This window comes from Falco naumanni, chromosome 2 (genome assembly GCF_017639655.2).
Source record: "Falco naumanni isolate bFalNau1 chromosome 2, bFalNau1.pat, whole genome shotgun sequence".
In the NCBI taxonomy this organism is placed as follows: domain Eukaryota; kingdom Metazoa; phylum Chordata; class Aves; order Falconiformes; family Falconidae; genus Falco; species Falco naumanni.
Genome location: NC_054055.1, coordinates 115,145,597 through 115,157,953, shown reverse-complemented (window position 1 = coordinate 115,157,953; position 12,357 = coordinate 115,145,597). Strand labels below are relative to the sequence as shown.

The window sequence follows — 12,357 nt, the reverse complement described above, 5'->3', positions numbered from 1 at the left end:
TACTTCTGTACTCTTATGTGCTTTTAATTTGCTTTGTGCTAACAGTTTCTTTGAAGAGAACAAAGGTTATGTATCAAGCACAGAAGTACAGACTGTCCTTTCTATCAGAGGGATTACATTTCCAGTCACTCGTAAGCTCCATTGTCTCGGAGGTGTTTTGAACAGCTGCTACACAGACCAAGGGGCAGTCTCGAGCATGGCTTTGGGCAGGGTTTACCATGCAAGTATGGGGTCAGCACAAGATCAAGATCCAGAACTGCTTTAATGGACTAAATACAGATATATCTGGCGTAGGCATCCACTTTTTGAGGTGGCCTCCTTCAAAAATCAAAACAGAGTTCATCACTATTATCAATGTATTGTCAGATGAAATGAATCATACTCACAGTGGTGCCTAAAGGCATGAAGTCCCCATCCAAGATGCCTAAAATGATCACTCACACCCTAAAAGTGACTTTGCCTCTCAAACGGCTAAGACACAGAGCATAGACAACTATCCCAAATGGAGACACCCCTTGCTGCCTGTCGGCAGTGAGGAGTTTAAAAGACATGCTAGCCAGCTGCACTCAATTAAATGTCACATCAGATGTTTGCCTGAGCTGCTGTCAGTCCTTTTATTCTTTGGTCAATCAGAGCAGCAGTTAGTTGTCCTACCCAAGTGCCCATCCAGAACTTGTGAGCAGTGGCTGGACTTCACCAGGTACACAGCTAACACGCCACGAGCCACTCTGTTTGTCTAACAGCCTTTTTCAGCGGACAGGTAGAAAGGACCTTTGGTACCTATGGCTGTTGTGCAAGCCACACGCTGGGACAGTTGAGCAGCAAGCATAAGAACCTGGCTGAGAGGCATCTTCCCTATATTTAGATAGCCCAGTAGTCATCGAATTCTCCTAAATGACATATTCTTATAGGTATTTAAAGTAAGTGGAGTTCAGCACCTTGGTTCCTTAAAGCCTGGAAGTGGGCAGCTGCCTGCATTGTGAAACATTTCAATGCCTTAACTCTGGCCCCAGGCTCCCGTAATAAATATTTAAGATGAACGAGGCTTACCCTCCCCTAGTTACATGTCACCACAAGCATGACTTCAGTTCAGTTGTATTGTACACTCCCAGCCACCGCACCCTTCGGTTTGGCTCCTCTCTTGCTTTATGTACCTGGGTGTTAGGAGGAACAGGGAAAGGCAGTTTAACTGGGGAAGAAAGTTCACAGCTGGGGAAGGAGTCCACAGGTCTCCTCTCTGCCCCTAGGCAGAGAGCAGCAAGCAGCGCCAAAGCCTACTGGTGATCTGGCTCGTCATTCTGGCTGTGGGGAGCGGCAGACTGGAGAAGCGCTATAAAAGAGACCGAGAAAGTGAACCCGTGACGGCTATGTGAAGGAGCCCTTCCCCTAAAGCCAATCGCTTATTCAGCCACCTAGGGATTACAAGGAAGAGCACCTGGAGGTGGCACAAAGGAGAGATGAGGAGGACAGCAATGGAAAGACTTTGGCCATTGGTTTTCAGCGCCAGTGAGTACTAATTTGGTTATGTCCTCAAGGGTTGGGTAGAAGGAAACAGCACTACAAGGTCCAAGTACTCCAACGGACTCTGTGTGTTTCTTTTCTTGTTTAGTAAAAGTTCCTTCATGTTTATGATCAGGCAGGTGTGTTTACCATTTCTGTGCTGAATGTCCAGACTCACAGGCAACTCCTAAAGCCGCAAGACAGTGTTAGGAACAAGAGAAGAATGCTATTCTTTATGAGGCTGGAAAATATTTGTTTTAAAACAGTTTCAATGGCTTCCATTACATACAATGTTTATCTCTGAAGAACTTCCTCAGCTGGAATTAGAAAAGTCTTTGGGTTTTATACTTTTATACATAAATCTGCATGTGCTGTAGGTCTCCGTCGCCTAAATCCTACTGTTTATGTGTACTTTGATAGAACTTGCGATCTCTCTCTATTATTTGCATCAAGGGGATGCACAACAATCCCTACTAACGCATATAAATCAGCCAGCTTGCCCTTTCTCATCCCACCTTGTGGATACTGCAGTCTCAGTTCTACTGCCTTTTAACCTGTCTCATCGCCTCATACTGATGCTCCTACACCTTCTTCCAGGCTTCAAAGAAAGCTATGTACATGAAAATAGCTTGGGGTTTTTACCAAAAATCCTGAAAAACCTCACTTCAACAATAAGACCCACAAGAAAAAGAAATCCACAAAGTTTAACATAATTAGAAAAAGTGGATGTGCTCCATGTGCAACAGATGTGACTTCTCATGAGTTGATGACCATTATGTAAATTGTGTCAATTGGTATTCATTCTCCTTTTTCATTATTCTCACTTTCACGCTATTGGAATGACAGATGGGAAACTTTTCAGAGCAGAAATATGTATGTTGGGTGAAGCCCTTCTTGCCTGTTTGGGCAGGACTCTAATGGTAATAATTCAGTGTTAAAATACTGGCCTGTGAAAAAAATTTTTGAAAAGGTCTAGTAGATTCCTGCATTTCACTGGAGTGGAGAAATTGCACAGCACACGGCAGTGTTGGGGTGCCGGAGCTGCCCTGAACTAGCTGCATCGGGATCTCAGCACAGGCTGGCGAATTCTGCCACACAGCTTTTCACTGCAGTTGTGCAAATAACCGGTACTGCAAACGTCTTGCTGAAGGAAAAGCCCCGAACGGTCATTCTGAATCAAACAAACCTTTTACTTTTACTGGAAATTTCATGTTTAATAGGTTTTCCCTCTCCCACTTTGGAATTAAGTTTCAGCTAAATTCTGAGGTCAAGTATTGAATTAAAAGTCAGAGCATTAGGAGACTAAATAAAACATTTCCACTTTTCCTGCTTTTCTTACTAGCCAAATCTACCAAGGGAAATCAGCAATAATAATTTTGCTTGATCAGAATCTCAATGTTTTCAGCAAACAGAATATTCCTCTAATTGTTTCCAGCCCTATTAATTGCCCTTCAGTCTGTTTTGATTAATACTTAGTAAGGAATGTGAAAGTAGACCCGTCACTTTGATTTGCTTCTTCCTTTGCACAAGTACAAATGTTGAACCTGAGCAGCAGGAGATAAAAACCTTCTCAATTTCTTAAAATGTTATAAACATAGTAATTGATAGCACACACAAGCATAATTCTAAGGCTTTAATCGATGTGATGCCACCCCTCTATACTATATAGGCTATTCATCCTCTCTCCCTTCTTGAAGTTCTCTCAGAATCGGCCCTCCCCTCCCTTTGGCTGTACTTTGAATAGATTCTGTTTTCTCTCAGAAAAAAAAACCAGCCAACTCCTGAAGAATAACCCCCAGTTTTTAGACATGCTGCCTATGGCCAGCTGCCTGTGGGTGACTGTAAATAAGTGAAACGAGGTGAAGACAGGGAAGGAGGAAACTGGCATGAGTCAACGGCATCTAGAATGAAACCCTGCAGCTTCCCCGAGAGCCAGAAGAAGGCCTAAAGAGGAGTGGGAGCCAGAAAGGGATGTCGTGGGTGAAAAATGGGAGAGCATCAGAAGCTGGGCGCTGGGGCGATAGCAACAGATGAAGAAGCGGTCTTGCTTGTTACGGACTGTGTCTCTTGTATGCAGTGTTTGCTTCAGCTGTTCTCCTAGTCTGCACCAAAGACGTTTGGGAAAAAAACCAAACATATTTATCGTAGGATTTGAGTCACCCACCTGGAAGAAGGAAAATCACCCGTGAAAGGAAGCCTTAGGGCTGGGCAGTCTCTGCCCTGCCTCAGGGCTGAGTTAATGACCCGTCAGTGAACCCTGCCCTGGTGGAACCAGTTTCTGAGCCACAAAAGGATCAAGAAATGGGGTTTGCTCCATCTCCTAGTACAGTCAGTGGTCCTGCTACTTAAATGCAGGAAAGCATCTCTATCCAGTCGCAACAGGCAACGGGAAAGCTTTCATAGGTGTCTCATACAGAGATACGATGAAAACAACATTCAGAAAGACTGGCAGGGCTACACAAACACGGGCCTTGCACTGGATGCTCTAGAGCAGGGAAGGACCTGGGAGTGGCTGCAATAAAACCACGTTAGAAATACTTTGCCCTGCTGGGTTCCTTCTCATAGCTGTCAGTGGCTGTAAATGAATTAATCCCCGAGAGAACAGAAACCACTACCACCACGACACAGAGGAAGAGACTAAAATGCATGCTTAGCTAATTAACTGTGCCAGACCACAGAACAACTCTGTGATGGGTCAGGGAATGCAGAAAGATGGGAACTTTGGCTAAAAAGCAGATCCCTGCGCCAACTGTTCCGTGTAACCCTGTGCAATTGCTGGAATCGCTACCAGCAGGGTTCCAGCGCAGGGACAACAGAACCTTTTGGGTCCCTGTGCTGTTATCCTAGGGGACACTGGCGTTCACTGCTGTGAATTGAACAGTGCTGTTAAGGATCTCTTAAAAGCTCTGGTCATGCTCAGCTCGCCAATGGCTTGCTCTGACTGGGATAACACGTGTGGCTGCAGCCTTTTCCTGCCTAACAAAGCATGTATTCACCATCAGTTCGCAACTCAAGGTGGAATCCAGATGGCCTTCGCTCTCTCCCTTACACATCACACTCCCACATAGACCTACCCTGGACAGAGATGTGGCAGACTGAGGACGCAAAGCTTGCTGGAGGGCAACTTGGCAGACAAATCCTCTCGGGGGGAACACTGACTCAGCCTGGTTTGTTCAGAAGCAAACCTTCACCACTAAACACAGCAAGCTCCTCTGGGGGACATCTCTGCCCTCCTCCACTTTCCTCCTTACTGGACCACGTTCCTCTCTGCCATGGGAGTGCCTCTGAGCAGCACTCTGCCACAGCACAAGCAAACTAGTAGGCTGCAACAAGGCTTTTACCATCAGTCAGATTCTACTGTCTGTGCTGTACCTTCATACTCTTCAGGCTAATCCCTCTGCTGCATGCTTCTCCTTGCCTCTCCTACATCCAGGGCACTCTCACTCCTCCCTCTACTTCTTCCACATCTCTCTTCATTGGCAGCTCCTCTTCCATACAGTCCTTAGAGCTATTTAACTACTTAGCAGGAACCAGCCACAGCTGCACCTTATCCACATCAGCCAACCCGCCGCCCCTTAAGCCAGCCCACAGCCATATATCGTTAATTAACCCAGCTGCATTCCTCTACAGCACTCCATTTCTTGCCCTCTCTCTAACTTGTTTCAGACTTAAGATTTTTCTTGACTGATTTAGTTTGGTGTCATAAACCAAACCCAACCCACAAACTGTAAGGAGAAAGCAGGTGGTTTTTAAACATAGGTTGCCGCAGGCATGAAGGTCAGCTATGGCAGGGCAGAGGTAAACCTCCAGCTCAGTCCTGAGAGAACTAAAACCTGCCACTAGTTAAAGCTCAGGTATGATGAATTAAGCATCAAGTCAAACAGCATCCAGCATACAAGAAACACCTACCCTGTGCCCTGCGTGCTTCACCAGGGCATAGAAGAATTGCTGTTTTATTCAATGCTCAGCTATTCCTGTGTTCCACAGGCAGAAGCTACAGTTCTTGGAGAAAGGTGACTACTACCCTACTAATTCTTAAAAACAAATTGCTATTCTTCTCTTGTTTGTTTCAAGGTCTCTTTGCTTTTCTAGGTTTTTCTCTTTTTCAGGGCATTACATGAACAGGTTTTGATTCCCTAGCACAAAATGTCACTTCTCTATGGACTTGGATCGAGGCAAGTTATTTGATAGTGTTCCTGATCCCTGAAATTTGACAATATCAATTTGTTAGTTTAGCCTGAATCCTTAAGACCGCTGATGCACTTGTATTATCTGTTTATCTGTCTCACTCTGTACATTTAGACCTGTCAAAGGATGTCAGTCACACTCAAAGAGGGCTCAGAACAAAACCCCAAACATCTTCATAAATTCCATGGCAATGTATGTCCAGGTAAAGAAGAACAGAAACGAGGAACAGAAAGCAGAGTTTAGCTCCCAGCCACCCTACGCAGCAGCTCCTATAGTCAACCAGCCACAGCGTGCATCACCTCTTGCTCAGTGGGGAATGCCAGGAATGATGGAGGGGATGTGGGGTTATTCCAAAAGCCAAAGAGACAAAACATGGAATCCAGATGTCATTAATTTTGCTGAGTACAGAATTCATTCTCTTCCTAGTTCTGGTGACTGCTCATGCCCTCACTGTGGAAGCACCTGACAAGGAAATACAGGTGGCACGAGGGAACAACGTTACTCTCCACTGTCATTTTAAAACTGAGGCTCCTGTTGTCTCAGGAGATGTTGTTGTCTGGAGGAAAATCAATAGCAAGGTAAATCAAGTTGCATAACAAAACGTATGGTAGGATATCCAAGAGGGGAGTGGGAGGAGAGGTGGAAGCAGGGCTGTGGGCAGGAATGTATGCTGGAAGAAAAAGATTCCTTCAAAACTTCCTTTAATCTCAGAACTATGCAAACAGAAACTCTGGTTCTAGATGCAATTTATCCCAGACCTATTGCATGATACTAGGCAAGCCCCCACCATTCTCTTTCCTCTCTTGGTCTTGCAACTATGTATTGAGGATACATCACTGTATATGCTGTGGGTTTACATCTATTAAAATATGTAAAATACTCAGATATTTTATAAAAAGATGTATATATTTAAGTATATGTATCATACACATATTTATATATATACACATATATTGGATACTATGCTATATAAAAAGTTTTGATGATAATAGTACATGGAGAGATTCTTGAGGTCTCCTACCTTCATAGAGAGTATTTGAATGTAAAGAGACCTCTGAAGTTCTCTCGACTAATTCTTGGGAATTAGTGAGAGGGGAACCAGCCTTTGGATATCTCCTTGCAGTAACTGCCAAGGGTCTCTTCTCTGAAGATCCTTGCTGGAAAAAAGCAAGGGAGTTTGTGTAATCATAGGGGAATTGGATCAACATGTGGACCTCAGGCAAGTGTCACAGTGTTCTGTTATGGAGAGGAAAGGTGGATAAGCCTCAGCAAAAGAAACCAGTTGTGTCTGACTTCAGATAAGGTGGGAGAAGGGGACTCCAAACAGAAACCCCACCCCTTTTGAATTTCTGTTTTTCTTGGCTTTTTGGCAAACTCAGGCAGTTTCAGGCACTCTTTTCCAAGCTGCTCTTCTTTTAAGAGTGGGATAAACCATCAAGTTAGGTTGTAGACTTACACAGAAGACACCGCGACTGATCATTTTCCCTCCCTCCCTATCAGGATGATGCTGTCACTAGGTATTTTGATGGACTTGTACAGTATGGCAAGGGCTATGAAAACCGTATACAGTTTAGCGGTGATGTAAGCAAAGGGGACATCAGCATCACCATCAATGCAGTGACCATGGAAGACAACGGGACATATGTATGCAGCGTTCGTCTGAGGAATGACCCCCCCAGGCATACCGCAACCTTGTCGCTTTTTGTCCTTGGTAAGCATGATGGAGGCAACACCCGATCCCTTAAGACAAAACTCTTTTATTTGTTGACAACGGATCTTCTAACAGAAAAAATCTTGCCCAGGAAGTCATCATCCACAATTCCATCTGGTCTTTTCCTACTACTATGGAAGCAGGTTGGAGGGCTTAGAGCACCCACCTCCCTTAGATAACCTGACTGTAGAAAATAGTCTTTATAGTTCACTTTCCTAGTAACTCCTGCCCCATGACATGGCATTCCTCATTCCCCCTGTGGCTTGTCATACTCCAGTTACCAAAAGGTGAGTTACCCAACACTATTAGACGTATCCCAAAAAGCATTTTGCAATTCCTTCTTGGCTGACCAGTGCCAAGAAGGGAGAAACAAATTAGAGACAAGTTCACTCCAGTTCCTTTCAGAAGAAGGTGGCAGGTGCAAGACCACCCTCTGTTTAGCAGGAATAAAAAGCACTGGTGAAGAAGATGGGTTGAAACAAAAACCTACTTCTGATTAATACAATTCCTTCCTTTTTTCTTCCTTCAGTTGCACCATCCAAGCCTGAATGCAAGATTTTGGGGACAGCAGAATATGGTCATACAATCAATCTGACCTGCGTTTCTCATGAGGGCTCCCCAAAGCCCAGGTACACTTGGCAAAGCTTCAATGTACAAAATGAGCCCCGTGTACTAAGAACAACAGAAGGTATGTGAAATTCAGACATCAAGTCTTTGAGCTCTCTCTAGATCAGGGTTGGAAAGATTTTGAGATGCAAATACAAAAACACACTTAAAGGCTTTTTCTAGAAAGTTCTTTGACCAGGATTTTGAAAAGCTGTCTTTTTGATACAAGACACACTCCTGAGTAACTTAGCCAGGGGAAAAGGACTGTGACCTAAAGTAACAATGGTCAGTAAGATTTTCACTTCAGCTCTCACCGGGCGAGAAAGCTGGCTCACCAGACAGAAATCATTACTTTTCAGTTGCTGGGTGTAACATGAGGAATAGCACCGAAGTTTCTAACTGGTGTGTCTTTATATCCCAGCTTGCTCGACACTGACCAGGTTGCTTTCTGGGCTGAAGGCACAGAAAAGCTGGCTCTGGCAGCAACTCTCCTTCCAGAGGTGACTCCTCACCTAGAGGAAGGTGGTATGAGAAACAGTTACGCCATGCCTGCGTTGAGCATAAATGAGACTTCTGGTTCTTTAAGACTGCCGCACAAGCCCCCAGTATTTTATTTACTTTATTTTTAAGTCAGAATCTGGAAAAAAATTGAACTGCAGCAGGACCTCGGTAGAACTATTTGCACAGAAAGTTGGGTTTCGTATTCTCTGAAGTGCAGTAGTGACAAGAGGACTCAGATTTATTCCTTTAAACAACTTTGTTTCTTCCTGGCACGTTCAACTCCAGAAAGACTGAGTACCTGAACCTGCCCTTCCCGGTTTAACTTACTGTTATAGCATCGCTATAGAGATAAACTAAATATGATCAGACTCGACAGGGATATTCGCAGCTCATTAGCCGATTCTTGCGTAAATTATGCCAGAGACATCACCAGCAGGGGCACGAGCCTTATTCATTCGTCTGACTGGCCACTAAGTGGTGCCAACGCATCACGCACAGCCCTGAACGTCCCGGGATTTGTGCTCTTCCAGCAGCAGGTGCCTGCTGGAATCCTGGTCTTCCCTGGGCAGGGGTCTCTTCTGATCCATTTCCACCTCCGTCCTGTTCCCATCAGAGCATCCATGCCCAAGCAGTGTGCCAACTGTCCCTTTCTGCCCCAACCTGGCTGGACACCTGCTGTCGCTACAAGCAATTTCCTTCTGTGCTAAGCAAGTCCCAGCTCTGCAGAGTGTGCAGAATCCTCTTAGGAGCTGCTCCAAAATTGATAGTATCTGACCTGCATTTTTCCCAGTTTGATTCACCAGTCAATTACTTTTGATTTAATATAGGAGGATTTGCAGTCCAGTTATAGACTGCAACTCTGAAAGCTAGAAACAGCCCCCTGGAAGGAAAGTGTGTGTAAATATATATATAGATAGAGAAGCAAGCATGGACAGTATGTAGACACTAAAAAAAACAAACAAAAAATTAACATCAAGCACGCATGCTGTTATTTCTTGGTTTGCATGCTCTTTTACTATCCAGCAGTAGGCACCAGCAGAGACTAAACAGAATCCCAGTCCCACAAGTAGGCTGGAAAGCAGTGAGATCACAGGGAAAATACAAGGAAGTCACTGTCAAGTATTCAGAGTTTTTTGCTTTTAGAGTAGGAAACTGGACCTTTATCAGTACATCACAAGCAAAAAGCATGGACTACGCGTATAAATGTCAGCTGGAGACTAACAAATAGAAATGATAGAGCTGAGCTTTACTGTATGTTCTGTTAGGCTGGACAGAAAACTGGTGTATCACAGCAATTCCATGTCACTGCATTTCCTTTCCTTCATTTTTTTTCACAGCCTGCTTGGCCTCTCCCAGACTAGAAAACTATTTCCCCCACTGCTAAATAATTCAGACCTGACGTCCTAAGAGCTGGAGGACTGAAAAGCATTTTGTTGTTCCACGAGTTAATTCATCAGATGGCCAGTTCTCAAAGCCAGATGCTGGTTTGCGCCATCTTACATTTCTCAGCAAAATCCAATGTAAAAAAGCTCTCGCTAAGCACAAATACTTCTTCACCCTCCACCTACAATTTTCTTTCTAAAAGGAACGTTCAAGTGCCACATGTTCCCTGTAATCACTACAGCACGCTTGCGTTTGTCCTCCCACAAATCACACCCAAAGCTAGGGAAAGCACAGCAGCTCCCGAGCAAGGCGGAGCAATCCATCAGCTTTAATAACTTCTCATGGCTCCAGCTACCCTGGGCTGGAATTGAAGGGCTGCTGTCCCCACTTCCTTCCCTGCTTTAATTCTTTTCTTTTTTTTCAACTGGATTTGTGCTTCACAACAGGGGAACAAATAACGCTGAAGAACATCTCAGCAGATACCTCTGGCTTTTACATCTGCACTTCAACCAACATTGTGGGGAAGGAATTTTGCAACATGACGGTCAGCGTCGTGCCACGTAAGAGACGGGGTTGCTTACTGGAAGGGTGGTACCAGAGAAAGCATTCTGGCTGCGTGGCCAAGGATTAATGGAGGAAACGCACACACAAGTATAAAATTCTGCTTTCTCGCAAAAAGAAAAATAGTGCGCTTTTTCTACCTTTAGGAGAGATACTCTGCATTGGTTTACATGCTAATAGAGTACTCACTAACTCATAGAGTACTTCACAGATGACAAAAAAAGCGTAGAGTGAGATAAAACAAAGTCCCTAAAGCCTGAAAGCGAACTGTATCGACAGTTGTTGTTCAGCTCCACAGGCTCCTCCCTATCACGGTCCAACCAGTTGCTCCTGCACACTTACCAGACACCCAGTACAGAATTCGTTCCAGTTGCTGCAGTCAGACACAGGTGGCTCCCACTCAGCCTGGCCCTGGCAGTGAGATCTGACACCCGGCGGTGGGATTTGAAGTCCGGTGGTTGTGCTGGCTGCATGTGGTACCCATCTCACTGCAAAGGGCTAATTCTTTTCTTCCTGTACAGCATCCATGAACATAGCTCTTTACGCTGGCATCGCTGGTGGAGCTCTTGCTGCAGTTTTAGTTATTGGTATTTTAGCCTATTGCTGCTGCTGTCGGGCGGACAAGGACAAGGACTATGAGATGACGTAAGTACCTTTCTCTAGAAAAGTGAACAGGATATATGAAGGGTTCATGTTCCCCCTCTGGCATCAACATATGTAGTGGAAAGCACAGGAGAAAAAAAGAAATCAAGAAAAGCGTGCACTGCTTTTTCCTTTCAGTTTCTACCCAAGTGGCTCCCATCTCTTCTCATGGAATATGACCAGTATTACCAGACACCTCTGTGGTCTCTGGGGTAGAAGCCAAACATTCAAACCCTGGCACTGAATTAGCAAGCCCAAGTCAGTCAAGCGTGCACAGCTACTTGATAAGCAAAGCACAGGCTGTTTCTCATTTCTCCGAATCCCTGTAGTAGCTGTTTCTGTCCTTGCTAGTCTAAATCACCATGAGGTTCTGTACTCAGAATTACAGCTCCAAGACAGAAACTTTTTGTTTATTCTCACGATAGAAACAGACCACTGGAAGAAAAGTGAGATAAGATACATCAGTCACCCTTTCTCTTGCATCACCAGCAAGACTCACTCTCTCTAGAGTGATTCAGTAAAACCGCACGCCAGCTTAGAGCAGTCTAAAACCATCCTAATACAAAATCTCTTCAGTAAAATTTCTAGCTGGTTTTAATTAATACCTCTACTCCTGAACAATGTTTCAGGGAGCAAGAAGATAGAAATGAACCCTCCATGGATATGCCTACAAGGAATCAGAGAGCAGAGGATGGTTTTGAAGATGAATGAAGAAAGAAGCAGGAGTCCAATGCCATCTTCAGGATCTGCTGAGGCACAGAACCACTGTAGAAAAGAAATCAATCCCTCTTTCTTACTGCAAGGTTTTTTTGAATAATATGATGAAAACTAATGGCTCTGCCTTCAAGTTCTGGGAGAGAATATCCTTGCCTCCCTGGAAAGAAGTACTTAACCTACGATGAGCACTAATACAACCTCATAGCACAAACGTGGACACGAAGCACTGTTTCACCCAGTCATCCAAAAATAACCATTCTTCTAGACTTCCAATTTTCTGAAAAAAGAAGCCAGGCAGCTCTGTTTGGAGAACAGAGTTGCTGCTGTATCTCCAGATCCACAGAAGGTTTCAAGGTCACCATCGAGGAAGGGTGGTCTTGTTTATGGTGTTACACAAAGACGTAAGCTGTGCATGGTCCAGTACAGAAGTTATTTTATGCAGACTGAAGAAAGCTGATCTTTAAGGATAATTTTATTAAATGTGTTCTTTGTATATATTATACATGAACATATAAATAAAAAACCCGAAAAAATTCACGTGACCAATG

General features: G+C 44.3%; 1 protein-coding gene across 1 annotated transcript; it reads left to right on the top strand.

The window, feature by feature from the left end:
• Window positions 1-1,174: 1,174 nt before the first annotated feature.
• Window positions 1,175-11,849, top strand: GPA33 (glycoprotein A33). Its single transcript, XM_040584506.1, has 7 exons — window positions 1,175-1,506; window positions 6,115-6,266; window positions 7,189-7,399; window positions 7,929-8,087; window positions 10,336-10,449; window positions 10,972-11,095; window positions 11,722-11,849. Exons 1-7 carry the CDS (start codon window positions 1,458-1,460, stop codon window positions 11,801-11,803), a joined length of 891 nt encoding a protein of 296 aa, XP_040440440.1. The 5' UTR covers window positions 1,175-1,457; the 3' UTR covers window positions 11,804-11,849.
• The last annotated feature ends 508 nt before the right edge of the window (window positions 11,850-12,357 follow it).